The sequence below is a fragment of the Anser anser genome (genome assembly GCF_964211835.1).
Source record: "Anser anser genome assembly, chromosome: 12".
In the NCBI taxonomy this organism is placed as follows: domain Eukaryota; kingdom Metazoa; phylum Chordata; class Aves; order Anseriformes; family Anatidae; genus Anser; species Anser anser.
This window is the reverse complement of record NC_139733.1, coordinates 11,091,838-11,108,639: the sequence shown is the minus strand read 5'-3', so window position 1 is coordinate 11,108,639 and position 16,802 is coordinate 11,091,838. Positions and strand designations below refer to the sequence as shown.

Below are 16,802 nucleotides of genomic sequence, written 5' to 3'. Positions count from 1 at the left end.
CAGATCTCCCCAGATATACCATTTCAGCTGAGAAGCATCAAGCAATCACACACAGATTTTTACCCTCTTCTCCAAAATACAATAGACTCACATCTGCCTTGCCATATATTAATGTATTAATGCAACCCCAACATTTAGTACAGGGTGAAAGGGCCAGAAATAGAACCAGCAATTAAATCATCAGCTCTCTTTCCAGCCCGACATTGTTCTCTGCACACGTGCCAACTGCTGGGCTGTGCTACTATTGCCTGCAAGTGCCATGAAAAGCTTCAAGTGTTTGGAAATGCCTCCACACGGGCGGCAGGCCATCCTGCAGGAACTTCCTGCAGCGCTGGCATGGAGCCTGGAACAGCTTTATGTAACTTCTTAACCAGGTCATGAAAGACCTGACTACCACATCGGGCATCCAAGGCAGCTGGCAGGGCAATAGAGCAGTGGTCGCATGATCCATCACCTTCTGAAAAACCTGGTAGTTGGATTTGGACCATATGTCAAGCTTGCCATCTTCGGTATAGACATTTTCATTGAAGCCTTTTACTGTTGTCGGGTCAATGAAGAGGCTCCGCATCACCACTATCGCTTTTAGCACTTTTCCTAGGGTAACTAGAAACATTGGTCCCGTTTGGCTGGGATAGCTGGATAGTCCTTTCAGGGAACATCCTATCAATGCGGCTGATCACATCATCGACACATTGAGGAGGCGAGATGAGAGTTGTTGCCTGGGCTTTTGGTCTGCGTTTTGCAGATACTCCCACCTGGTTGGCCGACCGTCTCAAAGACTGCTGACTCAAAAGGCCAGCTGCTAGCCCTGCATGGTACTGCAACTTATTTGACCGCTTGTAGGCTTGAAGAAGTTTGTTGTAAAGAGGTCTTTTGTCCTGAACAGGCTCTAGGCTCAACAGTCCACTGCTGTGCAAGGGACAGTTCTTGGACAGTTCACCAACTAGACTGCTCAGACACTCCAGCTCACCCAGGTCATGGCTGACGGAGTGCAGGCTCTCCTGGAAGGCGGCCACGAAGCCCTTCTCGCATCCCTCCAGTGTCTCCTTGTTCCGCATGCCATCCTTCAGGCAGTCAAAGACCCTTTTCATGCTGGAGCGCAGCGCCTGGATGGCGGCAATAGCCTGGGAGGCCTCCAGGTTCACGCCAGGGCTCAGCACCCCGTCTGACATCTTCGCCCAGGCCCAGCTGGCCTCCCTCCGCTCCGGAGCATGGCGAGGTTATGGTTAAAAGACATGAAGAAAGCGAGACCATGGCTTGGCTGCTGGGGAGAGCTCCCACTGTGGCTTTTGCAACCCCCGCTGATCCCAGGAGAGCTTCCGTGCCAGCAGTGTGTATGTTAAGAGCTTTCATGGTGATGTTTTCCAACCGGCCGGAAAACAGTCATGCATCCAGCCTGAGCCAGTGACCTTTCTTCTGTGCTGAGGCAGAAGTCGCTGTCACTCTGATTAACTCCGCTAATTCTGCAGAACAAAAGGCAAGGAAACCTTCACACTCAGCTCTCCTGACCCATGCTGCTGAGCTGATCAAAGGGCAAAGCTGCTGGAGCCTTGCTTTGACAGGGAGCTGCTCCACCACGCATAGGAGAATGCCGTGGTTATCACAGTTTCACCACTGACTGCTGCGCAATGCATGGGAGAGCAGAGATGAGATGGCTTTCCCAGGACATGGAGCCCACGGTAGAGCTGAATTTTAGAAGGGCTCTGCCTGTAGCGACAGGCATGGTGATGGTTTTGGCTAGCTATTCAAAGGACTTCAGCTCAGCAGCCAGTATGACCCAACACGTTCAAGTCCTTTTGAAAAACCTGCCTATTTGTCACAGAGCCTAAGTGGAAGCTGAGCTCCTTTGAAAATCCAGCCCTAATTTAATAGGACACGCTTGACTCAGACTCTTCCCAGACAGACAAGCCTACTGCATGTGGCTGATCTAATCTCGTGACATAAATACACTGTCCTGCCAACGCTGCGAGTAGTGGTGTCACTGAACAGCTGCTATACAGCAGCACTGAGCCGCTCAGAGATGGATGGGAGGGTGGATTTCTGAGAAGGATGTGACACCTCCTGCTTTGTTTTTTTAAGCCAATGTCTAACAAGTAGGGGTATCAGCAGGACTGCCATGGGAGCCAGCCCCTTCCCCTCGGTATCAGTGCCAGGCTGGCTGCTGGACTGACCGGGCCACAGCCAGAGCCGGGATCAGTCCCTGCTCACAGCCCAGGGGAAGTGGCAAGGCACAAGCCTGGAGATTTCAAAACCTGGGTCTTTCCCCTGGTATTTAAACACATCCCCACATCTCCTTTGTGCTCTGAGTCTGAAGGTCTTCTGTAACATGCCCGAACTTGCTCGTGCTGGCAGACGGCTTTGAGGTCTGCTGCAAGAGACCTGCCAACCACTGCAAGGCTGGCCGTGCCGCTGTAACGCTGGGTGACGATGGCGGGGGAGAAGCCGCTTCGTGTTGTGAGTTTTCTCCAGAGGTTGCCAGTGGGCTTCAGAACATTTGGCTTTTGCTGTGTGCCCGGCATGCCAGCACCGCAGGGGCACTGACACGAGTAGCTTTACAGCCAAAAAGTGGTCTGGGGCCAGATTAACTGGCTGAAGCTGGCCCTGCAGTGCTGCTAATGCTTCCTGTCAAATTCTGCTCCACTGCAGTCCCGAGTGGCTCCAGCTCCAGCTCTTCCCAGCACAGAAGTGCCACGGGTCTGGTGTGCCAGCTTGGGCAGACCACCACGGACCCTGCGTACCCCTGTGCTCTGCCTGCAGCCTTCCACATCACCGAGCACCGTGCTAGTCCTTGGAGCTGCTGCTTGTGCTGAGCTGCACTCAAGTTCAGAAGACCTTGGGTGAGCGCTCGCTGGCTTTCCCTGGGAAATGCCTGTGCTGTTAACACCGCGCGTACCCTGAGCAGTGTCCTTGCTTTCTAAACAGTGGCTTTTCACTAATGATTAAAAAGAGTTTGCAGCGGTGGGGAGAGAAGGCTGATAAAAGGTTTGTTGAAAGGATGGAACTGTTTGAAGTGCATTTCACATCTACATTCACTTGGCCTCCATATACGGTTTTATTCTTGTTCCTTCTCTTCTAATGAGGAGATAACAGGACAGGGGGAGGTTGACCAAGGACACCCAGGTTACAGAGACATTCTTCATCTTCTGATGTTTCTACCTGGAGACATTGAAGCTTTTTTTTCTGACTGATTGCTTGAGTGGGCCATATCCATCTGTCCAGGGAGGAAGGAGCTCTGCAAGACGTAACTCTCTTCAGCGTGTGCATCCCTTACAGACAAGGCATCGTTTTACTCCTCTAGAGGATGGTGAGCACAGAATCGCACATTAATGCTGCCACCCTGACTAGTATTTCCTTTGCTGACAGAAGACCCCACGCACAAGGCAGCCTAAATTTGGGCTGCACTGGTCAGGGCTTGCAAAGATTTGTTAGTTAGCAGGTGCGTCCGAAGATAGAGAGCACCACTTACCTGCCGAGTACCGCTTTGTCTCTGGGCTGTTGCAGCCTGTCAGGAGCAGTGACTTTGCAGGTGGGGACCTGGGGCTGTACCTGCCCTGGATGGGACACCAGCGTCACTCGAGCCTGCCTTGGTAAAGGAAGAAGCCAAGGGGGGGACTGTGGTTGCAGTGAGGGATTCCACCATGAGAGCCGTGCTGGGGCCAGCTCCTCACCATCCTGGCTCCGGGGTGCACGTGCCTAAGGAGACAAGCCACAGAGTGCAAGGACACCAAGAGCTGCTTCGTTTTGATGCTCCCAGTCCCTGCTCTTTTCACCTGAAAAGCAAATCTCTTCTATGCCAGCCTCTGGGCAGGAAGAGGGGGCCAACAGCTCCCTGCTCTCATCCCCACGCGGGAGGCATGGGGACAGCTGTCGGAAAAAGCACAGGCAAGGGAGAGAGCAAAGCTGGGGCATACGCGTTCAGGGTGGGCTTGCTCTCCAAAGTGGGCTGCTCGTAGCCAAACGGCGCTAATGGCCAGGAGAAGTAACTGTGTTATTAACAGTGCAAGCTTTTGGCAGTAAATTAAAAATCTTGGCTGCTGCCCTTGGCTCTGCTCTTGCCTCTTAGGAGACATTAATATCACAGCTCCCCAGCATTCCCATTATCACTTCATTAAGGATCCAATAATGATAAATGTGGATGGTTTTATTTTGTGCAGAGCCTGATTAATGGCTAATATTTCACTAGGTGTTAATGGGGCCCTTCCTTTATGAAGTGATCGGAAGGGGTCTGCCTTTAATCTCCTCCACAAGCTGGGTAATTTCCACTATTTTCGCTAATGTGACAGATTTAATGCAAACCTTTAAAGAGCAGTGGCAGCCTCTTGAGAAACTTTGAAGAGCGTTGCATTTGGGGCAGCCCTCACTGCTGCAGCCGTTCCCCAGCTTCTTCCTCCTCCTTTCCCTCCACCTCCTGCATCCTCGGTGACGAAGCACAACCACGTCAGAAAGCCACTGGCGACCCCGGGAACCCCGGGTGCAGGGCGGAGCTCAGGCTGGCTTTGGTTGGTTCCTCCAAGGTTGGCTCCCGCGGTGCACGGGCTGCTCTCCGCTGTAGGACCCCAGCGTATTGCACGGCTTCAATCCCTATATGAAGCGGGATGTATAATCACATAGGAATAAAAAGCCATACAAGACAGTGAGGTGCTGCGCGCCGGCAGGGCGACAGGCCGTTCCCTCTGCAGCTGGTGGCCGGGATCAACCCAGGGAGCCCCTGGCCCTGTCGTGGGGAGGCAGAGGAGCCCTGTGTTAAACAGAAGAGAGGTGGCATTGCAGTCAGGCGGGGGACAGCAGCTGGAGGGGGGGTCCTGCAGAGCATTGGTGCTTGCTCCCAGCTCTCCCAGCTAACAGGGGCCCCATCCCTGCATGACTTCCCCCTTGGAGCTGGGACAAGCATCACCGTCTTGTCCCAGAGCGTCACCATCCTGGGTCTGCTTGCACCACGGCTGTCCCTGGGCTTTTCCAGCTCCGAGCATCCACCCATTGCAAACGCGGGGTGGGGAGAAGAAGGGGGTTCGCGTGCAACCAGCCCCCTCCAAGCGGAGCACCGCTGCTCATCCCTCTGCTGTCTGAAGATGAGCGAGCAATTTCCAGTCCCACGGGCGGAGCGAGCCGTTCCAGGGAGCTGTCAGCGCCCGGCGCACGCTACTGTCAGAGCGCAAATCCCCTGGCAGCCCATTAGGAGCAGCTCCAGGCTGCCTGCAGGAGCTCTTGACAGGAGGCCAGACAGCGGCGCGAACAAACACAGCTTCTCCACTAAGAAGGTGGACGTGGGTGGAATGAAACCAGGGATCACTTCCCCCGGTCGCGGCCGTTTGATGGATGCTCAAGGAGTGGCTGCTGCGGGCAGGACCAGAGCGAGCCCTGGGGGCACCGCGGTGCCGGCTCCCCGAGACCACGGAAACCCGTCCAAGCAATGCCGGGGAGAAGCGCTAAGGCCAAGTGGGGGCAGCAGAAAGGATTTGTGTCTCCTTTCTTCCTGCCTCTCCCTAGGAACTGCTCACATCCCAGCATCGATTCGGGCATCCGCAGGAGGGGAGACCTGGGGCTAAAAGCACGGGGTGGCAGCAGAAGAGAGTGGGCTGCGAGCGCAGCCTCGTGCAAGGGCAAAGCTCCTTTTAGCCAGAAAAGCAAATGAACCCTCAGCTTCTAAAACCTCTTTTTCTTCTCCCGCCTGATGGGTATAGCATCTGACCTGGCGCTGCTGTGCAAAGCACCGGGAAGCACCAACACTCAAAAGCACCCTCAGAAACCTTCCTCCGTCTCGGGGCTGGGGTCTCTCCCAAGGCCAGGAGCAGCTCAGCGGGTCGGGTGCTGCAGCAGCCGGTCTGACCGTGCTGCCGGAGCGCACGGGGCGCGCGGTGGGTGCTGCTGGGCCCTCGATCGCTTCTTCAACACCTCCGAACAAAGTCAGCAAGGAAGGGGTTGTTGTGTGATGAATTGTAAGGAAAGATGCAGGCGTGAATCACTGTACCCAGGTTGGGTAAGAACACCGATGGTGCTGTGTTTGGGAGTAATTACTCTCCACGAGCATGTGAATCATTAGGTATAATTGCCCTAATAAATAAAAGTGAGATAACTTCAGTCTCTAGCCTAATCTGTAAGAGCAGCGCAAGTTACTGTCAGGGTGAGCCTGATAAAAGAAAACCAGGAGAGGGAAAACGGAAAGAGCTGAGCTTCAAAACCTGGGTGCACCATGGAATCGTCCCGCACCCACTGCGGCAGCAACGCCTAACGGGGCCTGGCCGGTGCGTGCCCGCTGGGGGTCGGCAGCAGAGGAGTTTCTGGACCTGGATCAGGCGCGGCTGAGCCACGGCCGTCCTGCCAGTGCCAGCGCCCACCGAGGACTGGAGCCGGGGCACAACTTCTCCAGGCAGAAGTTTTCCCCGCTGCAAAAAAGCAATTGAATCGTACAATCGTTCAGGTTGGAGAAGACCTCTAAGATCATCCAGTCCAACCTTGAACCTAGTACTGAAGTCCCCACTACACCGCACTACTGAATTCTACATCTGCACGTTTCTCAAACACCTCCGGGGATGGTGACAATTGAGTTAAAAAGGCCTGTATTTGGGGGTGGCAGTGGGGTTACTCAAACAAAACCATTTCACTTCTCCCCTGGGGAATGCTGGAATGAAAAAGAAAAACCCACCCCACTCTAAGATGACATTTTGAAACGAAGCAGAAATTTTCTTCTCCACTTAAAATGTCATCACAGACTTTTGCTTAAAAAAAGAAGCCTTCTCAGAGTGACATTTTAAGGGGAAATGTTGACTTAAAACCAGAAAGAAACCCCCCAAACCACGCAATGAAACATTTTAAGCTGCAATGAGCCTACTTGCAGGGAAATCAATATTTTTGCAGAAAAAAAAAAGAAGAATATCTCAAGGAAATACAGATCCTTAGTGGATTGAATTTCCCACGGGACAAAACCAGCCTCGCTCTGCCCAGCCCTGAGGAAGCAATACTTCTCTGTGTTCAGCCCACAAGGAGAAGGATGAAGCAGCAGCATCTCCCTTCCCGGGCAAGCAATTTTTCCCCAAATTCCTGCCTGGCAGAGGGAGACAACCTGGTGCCCGTGTGTCACCAATCGCACCAGATCCTGCCGTCATCAAGCAGGGTCTTGCTGCATCCCCAGCCCTGCCAAACCCAGCTCCAGCTCTGCCCAGAGATGCTCCAGGAGACCCAAGTGGACCGAGCAGAGCCATGCCGTGCCGCCCCTTCTGCTGGGGGAGGTCTGGCCAGCAGCAATCCGCGCTTCAGCTCTCCCCGTGCCGCAGTTATCGCTGCCTGGCTTGTGGTTTTTTAATAACCTGTAATATGAGAAGCCCGCCCTGGGGAGCGGAGGGATTATTGTCAAATACCACCTCCCATTTGCTGGGCTTCGAGGGGCTTTAGCCACGTAGAAAGGCGTGGGATTAGCCGGCAGTGGGGAGAGGGACCCAAATCGCCAGGCTGGGGCTGGCTGGGACCGCAGCGAAACCTCGCAGACAGCAAGGATCCTCCCAAGGAGAGTGCTGGGTGGAGAGGGCTGCAGAATCCTAATTAGATTTTCAAAATTAATGAATTGGCACCAAAACAAACAAAACAGAAACAGCGGCTGGTGCGGCTCCTGCCGCCACCTCCCGGTCCCAGGGGAGCAAGCACAAGGGGGCTCGGTAGCACAGGCCCCCAGGGTGGTAACAGATGGGGACGTGGGGACCCCAGGGGACACAAGCCACCCTGCCAGGGAGAGGAGTCCCACGCGCTGCACAGACACACAAGATCACAGCCGCAGCGGGGAGGACACAGCGCCTTCAGGACCCTGGCAGCCCCACGGTGCCCACCCAGGGGAGCGGGGATGCCGCCTGCCTCAACCCCACGGGCTCCAGGCTCCGCTGCCATCCCGCGCCCCACAGCTGATGCTGGGGCTTGCACCAGGACACCACGGAGGCCAGTTGCAGCGCCCATCCTGCTGGCTTGGACATCTAAAAGCCGGTAGCTGGAGACACGAGGCATCCTAATAACCTCTCACAGCAAGCATCCATGCCCCTGGCTGTATTTCACGGCTCCGGGGCAGCCAGCAGCCAAGCCAGCTGCGAGAGGGCGCAAAGCATCTCCCAAGGGACTGCAGGGGCAAGGCCGGGCTGGGCTTGAAACACGGCTCTGCCATCTCCCTATTCATCGGGGCCCCACATCCCACAGGGATGCCCTGCAATATTAATTAGCACTATTATTTATTAAATGCTGTTGGTCTCCCAGGCCCCAGGGAGAGCAGGTGACTGACAGCTCTTTTCTTCCCTCTGGGGCTAAAGGCTGCTAAGGGGGAGGGCAAAGGCAGCTTCAGGGTGGAGGCTCATCCTCCTGAAGAGGCCAAGGCACATGGCAGTGGTGGCTGGGCTGTTCCTGGCTCTCCTTGCCCATCCCAGGGTTCTCCCGCTGCTTTCCTCGGCTGCTGTTGAAAGAGGGACCCAGACCCTGTTTTAAGAAGGTCCCATCTGTGCCACCACCTGACACCCGCACTGGGAGCCTGGGGTGCTGGCAGCCCACAGGATACCCCACGGACCTGGCACCGTGGCTCAGTGGCCTTCCAGACGTCCCCCCAGTGCCTTGGGAGCATCCCCTGACGTGCCAGCGAGCCTGGACAGTGGCTGCGCGACCCAGCTGCGGCCCCACAGCTAGCAGGGAGCACCCCGAAGCACAGAAGCCCTGGTCTGGTAGGGGCCATGGGGGACGGTGCCCTGCTGAATCCCCTCTGAGCTCAGCATAATGCAGAAAACAAGCAGCGAGGGCATTTTTGCCCCAAAGCATGGGCTCCTTGAACCCATCTCACCTGCCTTTGCTCCAGCCTGGAGAGATACGCGGGGCTTGTCCCCGCCCTAAGCTCACTGAGACCCGCCTGCAGGACCCTACCCTGAAGACTCCATCCCAACCCTCCCCCGGCTGCTTTAACCTCCCAGAAACCCTCCTGGAAAGGCAGGAATCGCCGTGTGCTGTGTACAGCCACCAGAAGTTGATTAAGCCCTAATTAATTGCATTAAGGTCAGCCAATGTACTCTGCTAAGGAAGAAAGCCAATAATTAAACTCCACGTGGGGCATGCCTCTGCCATCAGCTCCGCAGGCTGCAGGAACAGCGCCGGGCTCAGCAGGGGCACGGCCAGCGCCGCTCGCCATCACGTGCCGGTGGGAATCGGGAAATAATTAAGTGCCACACATAAAACTATCAGCACTTCACCAGCCTCTTGACAAAACCCACCCCGCGGCCCTGCTGGGGCCAGCAGCCAAGCGCCAAAGGGATGGACAGGCGGACGCGCGGACGGACGGACGGACAGAGGATGCAAGCAACGCAGCAGACGGCCACCCTGGGTCTTCCACCTTCCCGGAGGCCTCGAGCCCAGCGAAGCTCCGTCTTTTTCCTCCCCGCACTGGGCGAAGCGTGCTGGCAGCTGCTTGGTGCCCCCGGCGCCACCCGGGATGGCGCGAGGCGGAGGGACCGCAGCGGCTCCAGCTGCTCGCGGGGCAGCACCAGGTTGTTCCTCGCTGCTCCGCACCCCGGGCAGGTGAAGATGCTGCAGGGAGCCCAAGCCCTGAGCTGAAACCTCGCCCGGCCTCGGACCTCCCGCGGGGGGAGCAGGGAGCATCCGTCCTCCCCGCCAGCTGGGGACGGGGCCATGGGGCAGCGCCAGGGGAGGGACGGGGTCCTGCTGCTTCTGGGGAGCAAGGGGGCACCGGGGGCTCTGCCCATCCCATCCCTTCCCAGGAGCGAGCTCATTTAAGGCTTTTCTTTGCTCCTGGCTGAAAAAATAAAGGCCAAAGTAATCTGCCTGCCTGTCCCTCTTTGTCTCAGGGATAATAGCAGCCAGTGCTGCGTGCAGCCCCCCAGGGCTTTGCAGATTGCAGCTCTCAGAGATGCGTGGACAAAACCGAGAGGTGCCGAGAGGTGCCGGAGCAGGACGGTAGAGACGCCACAAGGTCGCCCGTGCCCTGCCCAATTGTCCCCTCCCTCCGGTGCTGGTCCAGGCGATGGGATGGCACCAGGCAGGTGACGGGGACCCGGCGGGTGCTGGGCCACGCAGCCAGGCACTCACGGGCCTGGGATTTCCAGTTCCAGGGCCTGACCCTCGGCTGAGGGCAGAGCTATGAATATTTCAGGGAGGTCTTAGCTTTAAAATTTACACTCCGCTGATTCTGATAATTACCCTTCTGATCCGGTGGGGAAATGGAGACAAAACCATGTAACCCAGCGCAGTAACCACGACAGTCGGAGCTGTCACTCTCATCCTTACAGTGACTTGTTTGCAAACCACCTACAGACCCAAAATTACCGGCTGGAGACACGCATGAATCATTTCATATGATTCTGCAGCTGAACCTTGAATAATTCGAAGGGTCAAAACAGGGAAGAAAAATCACAGAAACCATTCCCTCATTTCCCATTAGTTTCATCTGATGGGTGCTGTTTTGGCCCCAACAACTGAGATCTACTCAGGAATTTCTCCCAACTAATCACGCCTCAGATAGCAGGAAAACAAAAACAAAAAAAAAAAAAAAAGGAGGTGGGGAGGAAACTCTCCTGCATCCCCCTCTGCGTTGGAGAGGTGGCTGCCCCACGGTGATGGAGAGGGCAGAGGCTGGGTGCTTCGTGTCACGGAGCAGACCCAAGGAAGACGACGGATGCTTCTGCATCCCTCTCTCTGGCTCACCTCCTCCTTCCCCATCGCACGCTGGCAGCCAAGTCCCCAGACGTCCCCGCCAGCACACGGCCTCAGTGTGGTGAGCTCGAGGCTTGGTGATGGGCTCCACCTCCCACCCGTCCCCAACTCATCGCTCCTCCAGACACAGCCCGCGGCACCGCTGCTGACACCGGAGCTGCTGGCTTGTCCCCTGCGCCTGCCAGCCCAGCGAAACCTCCAACAACACGGGGCGCTGCTCAGAGCCCCCCGCAAGCCAGCGCCTGAGGTGCCAGCCCCCACCTGGGATCACGGGGCTCAAGGTGGCAGCGGGAACGCGCCAGGGTGGCTGGGCTGGGCTGGCCTGGCGCTGCTGGTGTGTTTGCAGCAAAACGAGGATTTTTGCAGCTCAGCTCGCAGAGTTGCACTGAACGAGTACCCAAGACACACTGCGGGGTGGCTGTCCCCTCCTGCTGCGCTGCGGTCACCCAAGCCCCATGGAGCAGGGTTTCGGTGGGCTCAGGTGTGCTCTGCCCTGTTGTTTTGGGGGGGCTGGTGGGGGTTGGTTGAGACCATCAGGTTCCCACAGCCACAATGGAAGCCTTGAAAAAAAACTTCCTGGGGAGAGACATCGGTGCGTGTGCTTTGCAGACGTAGGCACAAAGCCCCGCGTGCCCCGCCAGGCCCCCACCACGTCCCCGTGGAGTGCCACGGCCACCCAGAGCTACCTCGTTTTGCGCCTTTTGGAGCCAGCCCTGAGATAGAGGAGAAAGCGGAGGGAGCAGAGCAGGGATGGAAACACCAGACAATGAAACTGCAGCGACCCCGAGCTCCTCCAGCAGAAGCTCAGTGTCCATGCTTGTGTCTTCCATGAGCGTTTTGGGATGACCGTGCCAAGCCCGGTGTCACCGCATCCCCTGAGGGACCCCTGGCGCTGGCAGCCCCATCCCGCTGCCACTCACAGCATCCTGTTGAAACCCTAGCACCGGGACGGAGATAACGACAGAACTACTCCTGGCGATAAACAAGGGGCCAGATTCTGCTGTTGGCATCCGGCGGGTGACACCTGAGATGATGACACGAAACCGAGCACCTCCCCAAGAGCTGGCCGAGGCCACAAAGCAGCCCCTGTGCAGGGACGCAGGCAGCGGCGGCACCAGGCCAGCTCTGTCCTTTTTCACCTGGGGATGCGCTAATCCCACTGAAAGCAAAGGTGGCTTTGGGAAACGGGATCCCCTCCCAGGGACACAACGCCGTATCGAAGACGCACAGAAATGGGAAACAAATACAAGACTGACTCCCTCCCCGTTCCAGCCAGGCAGACAAAGGCAAACCTGGGCACACATGAAAGGCGACGCTCGCCCCAAGCCCCGCGGGACCACCAGTGCTGGGGGGAGCGGCCCCACACACAGCCCTGGTGGGGACACAGTGCTGGGAGAGCAGCCCAGCCCTGGGAAGCAGCGGCGTGGAGCTACCTGTGCAGTGCCTGGCGCCGTGCAGCCCCGAACTGCGGGGACCCCAGCGCTGCCTTTTCCCCCGCTGTCCCTAGGAGGTGACAGGGATTTATTGGGGCGAGTGGCAGCTGGCCCCAGCACTGGGGACTGAGGCTGCCTCCCGTGCCAGCCCGGGCAGCATCGCTCTCCGGAGGCTCTGCCAGGGCCAACTTTACAAGGGAAGCTTTTTTTTTTTTTTTCCCCAGCTGAAACAAAGACGAAGGCTCGAGCAAGCGAGAGCACGGATGAGAAAACAGGCGGCGGGGTGGGGGGGGAGGTGGAAAAAAAATAATAAAAAAAAAACACAACCCACAGATCCTGAGACAGGAGAGAAAGGGAAAAAAAAAAAGAAACCGGAGGCTGCAGAGGTAGACGCGGAGATGGGAGGGAAGGGAAGGCAGCCGGGAGCGGAGCGGGCAGCGCCTCTGTGTCACGCGTGGCACAGCCCCGGCTGCCGCCGGCCCCTGGAAGGCTGCGGGGGGGTCCCGTGCCCCACAGGCAGCGCCCGGTGGGGACGGGGAGAAGGGGGCGCGGGGCAGAAGGAGAAGGGGCGCAGCGGGATGCCTGTGTCACCGCTGACAAGGGAGAGACCCCTGGGGACGGGGGGAGCGCCCGCGCCCCCGGGGCCCTGCCCGGCCCCCCCCCCGCTTGCCGCCGGGCTCCCGGCGCCCCGAGCCCGCCCCGGCCGCGTCCCACCGGGGCACCGAGACGTCGCTGTCACCCGGCGGCGTCCCGGGAGCTCCGGTTCCGCCTCCCGGCTGGCGACCCGGAGCCGTTTCTCCCCGACCACCCTCAGCACCGCCAAGGCCGGGGAAGGAGCCGCTGACCCCCGAGCTCCGGCCCCGGGATGCTGCGGGGAAGGCGGCCGCAGGGAGACGGGGGCCGGGGGGGGCACCCCCGAGACCCCCGGGCAGGCAGCGCTCAGCCCGGGGGGGGGTCTGATCCCCGACCCCCGCCGCTGGGGACCCCCGGCAGCCCCCCCCCGGCAGCCGAGCGCAGCGCGGAGCCGCCCGGGGCTTATTTCGGGGCTCCCCCCCGGGCAAGGGCAGGAGCCGGTCCCGCTCCCCGCCTTCGTCCTGCACCCGCCGGGCCGGGCCGGGCCGGGCCGCACCCTGCGCGCCTCCTCCCCGCCCCGCTGCCGCAGCGGAGCCCCCGCCGGTGCCGGTGCCGGTCCCGGCCCTACCTGCGCGGCGCCTCCGCCGGCCCCGTCTGCCGCCGCCGCCGCCGCCGAGCCGCGCTGCCGCGGGGGTGGGCGGGGAGGGGAGGGGACGGGGGGAGGACGGGGGGGGGGAGGACGAGCGCCCCCTCCCCGCCCCCGGCCCGGCCCCGCGCCCCCCGCCCCCCGGCCCGCCCCGGCCCGGGCACCCAGCCGCTGCTCCCGCTCCCACGGGAGAGCCCCGGGGGCGCCCACGCGTGTCCCTCTCGCCGCCGCCGCTTCGCCTTTCCCTGCGGCTCCGGGCTGGGCCTTCGCGGGGAGGGGGCTCGGGGGGCTCCGCGGCTTCCCCTTCGCCCGCGTCGGTCCCAAAAAGCGCGTGGGGGGTGGGGGGCGGCTGGACTCGGAGCGGGGCTTCGGTCGCTTGCCGACAGCCGGGGGCAAATGTGGGGCGAAAGCCCGGGGGGCCCCAGCCCGAGCATCCCCCCGGGCCCGGGGTCCCACCGCTAACGAAGCTGTTAATGAACGAACGGGCCAGAGGCACCTGTTAGCACGACGTGCCCGGCTTGGCATCACCGAGATATGCCCACTCCTGAAGGCGAAAGGCGTTTGCATGCCAGGACGGGTGCTTAGTGCAGGCAAATCCTTCCCACCCTGCACACCCCGAGCGCAGCCCTGCGAAGGAAGAAGCACCAGATTAGCTGGGTTTCCCAGAAGAAAAGCCCCAAAAGGGGCAGCCAGCTGGGCACAGGGGGGACTTGGCCACTGTGCTGCACGTCTCCTTACAAAGGGCTCAGCTCTGCCCCTATGCAAGAGGGATTTTCAGGCTGATGCGGCAACAAAGGCACTTAAGCTGGCCAGGTAAGAGGCTTTCGAGGTTAGCTGGCCATTCCCACAGCACAGGCTTTTCTTTTTTTCCCCTCTTTTTTAAGGGGAATTATTTTTTGTAATCCGTGTTGCTGCCGGCTGGGCGCTGGAGCAGAAGTAAGCAGGTAACCGGTGCTTTCATCCCCGAGCTGGCTTCCCACCGCGGCCGGGCTCCAGACACAGGCTGGGAACAGCAAAGGCAGCCGCAAAGGCAGCCAGAGTGGCAGGAGGCTTGTGGCAGCTGGGAATCGCTTTTTTTCTTTATTTCTTTATTTTTTTTTATTTTTTGGTAAGTGCTGGCAGCAGGAAGCTACCTGGGGATTAACAGCTTTCGCCCCAAACGCCTGCTGCACAGGCGAGTTCCCTGCCGAAGGCTGAAGCCGTCTCACCCCGATGGGGACACTCGAAGAAGCCGAGTCCAGCTGGGTGGCAGCTGCATCCCTTTGCCCCCACTGGAAGCACCCCTGGGTGGCTCGGGGTGCTGGCACCCAACGGGACACGGCGCTGGGGGGCTGGAGGAGGGTGCTCACAAGATTTGCAGCTCCGGTTCGTGTGCTTGGCAGCCCCCCCGCATTGAGTAGTCTCCCCTTGCCTGGCAGAGACGGGGGGATGGAGCTGAGCTGGGGGGGGGGACGCAACTTGGGCCCCCGGCAGAGCTCATCCTCCTCCTACAACCCCTGGAAGGTCCCCGGGCAGAGGGGAGGTGAGGGAGAAATCCTCTTCCTCTCTCCTCCTCCCTGCTTGGCCGGCATCCGCTGCTGCACCGAGATTAAAACAATCTCACCGTTATTTGTTTCATATTTAATAACCAATTGAGCAGCAGATCTCCCAGCAAGCCCCTGCTATCAATCAAACCCGCACAAAGTCCCCCTCCGAGCCCCTGTTTCCAAGAAGAAAGAAAACAAAATTGGACTAATTTATTATTCATTTGTTCATTAAGCCTGCATTAACCAGATATATTATAAAGGAAAACAGGATTTTGATCGGCGAACTCTCTGCTCATGAATATCCATCAGGAGTGGGCCAGTGCGGGACCGGGCCGGCACCAGTTCCTCCGTGGGGATCATCCCTCGCTCCCAGGTGGGGACGAGCAGGGCCCAGGATGCTGTCCAAGCGGGAGGGAAAAACGCTGGGATGCCGAGCAACTTGCCCAGCTTTAAGCCCCCGGTGAGGCACAGCGGCGGCAAGCACCCACGTGGCCACCAGGAGCTGTGTCCTGGCCCCACGGGGCTGCGGGTGCCAGCCTGGGAGGATCGGGCACCCATGGTGACACCGGCACGGGCAGCACACCCAGCCGGACCTGTATCTGCACATATGGTGCAGCCGCACCAAAAAATAGGTTGGTTTAAAAAATGCATCACTTTGAAGTTATGTAAATGCAAAGCAGCGGCAAGCAGAGCACACTGGCAAAAAGGTTCCCTCTTTTTTTTTTTTTTTTCTTTTTTTCTCTCCCCTCTTTGCCAGCTTCCTCCGGTTAAAATTGGGTTGCAATTCATTAATAAAGGAACAGTTGTATTGAATAAGCTCCCATGCTTAAATCAGGACAGAGAGGCGTAATTAACCCAGCTCCGGTCTGATGTGATGGGAGAGGAAAATGCGCCTCTGTTTTGGGCCCTTCTCTTAAAAGCCCGGCGCGTTCTCCCGGCCTCCTGGGAACTGAATCGAGCTTCTTATTTAAAAATGAAGCTTGCAGCCTGGCGGAGCAGGTTCATGTATATATATAAAAGCTGTCACGATGATATTTTATTCATACCCCTCTCCCCTTCCCTCTGCTTGGAAAATCCAGGAGCAGCCAGCAGGCAGCATGGAGAGAGAGAAAGCAAGAATCCCCTTTTAAAAATAAATTACACATGCAAGTCACATTAGTTGGAGCCACAGGATGAGCCAGATTCGCAAGGCGGGCAGGCGAGCGGCACCGCTGGCGCTGAGCATTTGTGCCAGCCCCAACCGGGCTCTGCGGTCTCCCGTTGTCCCCTGCCTGAGGCCAGGGGACGTGGCAGCTGGGGTGGCCACAATGTCCCCATCCCCTCCCCGAGCATGACAACGGAGCGGGACCGGAGCAGCGTTGGGCTGAGACCTCCCCGGGAGACATCCGCTGGCGCAGGGGGAATAAACAGCCAGGAGGATCCCTGGGTGTGGGGTGGGGAGGGGGCTGACCCCTCACTGCTGCTTATGGGGGTGGCTTTGCCACCTGTCCCCGCTGCGGCTTGTCTCGGTGAGCGCGGTGCCGTCCAGCCACTGCCAGGATGCTCAGCATCGGCGCGACGCTGTGCATGTTGATGCGGCATCCCTGCGGCTCGCCGGAGCCCTTCCCGTCTGTGCCCCCCTTCCTCTACCGCCGCTTCCTCACCTGTTTTAAAACTAGAAAGGCAAAATTAAAAGGCAAAGCGCGTTTTGGTCGCGGCAGGGAAAAGCTGCCCACGCAGCCTGTGCCGCTCCCCAGGCAGGCTCTGACCCACTGGCCGCATCCTGCCCCTCGCTGCCTTTCCACATACTCCCCAAAGCATTGTTTAGCTCATTATTTACTTAATTAACCTATCAGAATAATGAACATGGCTCTATTTGACCCCAATATCAGGATGGGACTGGCCACAGCTGCAGCAGCGTCACCACTGCCCCGGCCAGTGCAAGTGGAGGAGCCGTGACGG

General features: G+C 58.6%; 1 protein-coding gene across 1 annotated transcript; it reads right to left on the bottom strand.

The window, feature by feature from the left end:
* Positions 1 to 63: 63 nt before the first annotated feature.
* On the bottom strand, positions 64 to 12,772 carry LOC310880056 (mediator of RNA polymerase II transcription subunit 27-like). Its single transcript, XM_083795324.1, is given in 3 exon segments — positions 64 to 614; positions 616 to 3,693; positions 4,297 to 12,772. Coding segments are annotated over 2 exon segments (930 nt in total). The 5' UTR covers positions 1,173 to 3,693; positions 4,297 to 12,772; the 3' UTR covers positions 64 to 241.
* Between the last annotated feature and the right edge of the window lie 4,030 nt (positions 12,773 to 16,802).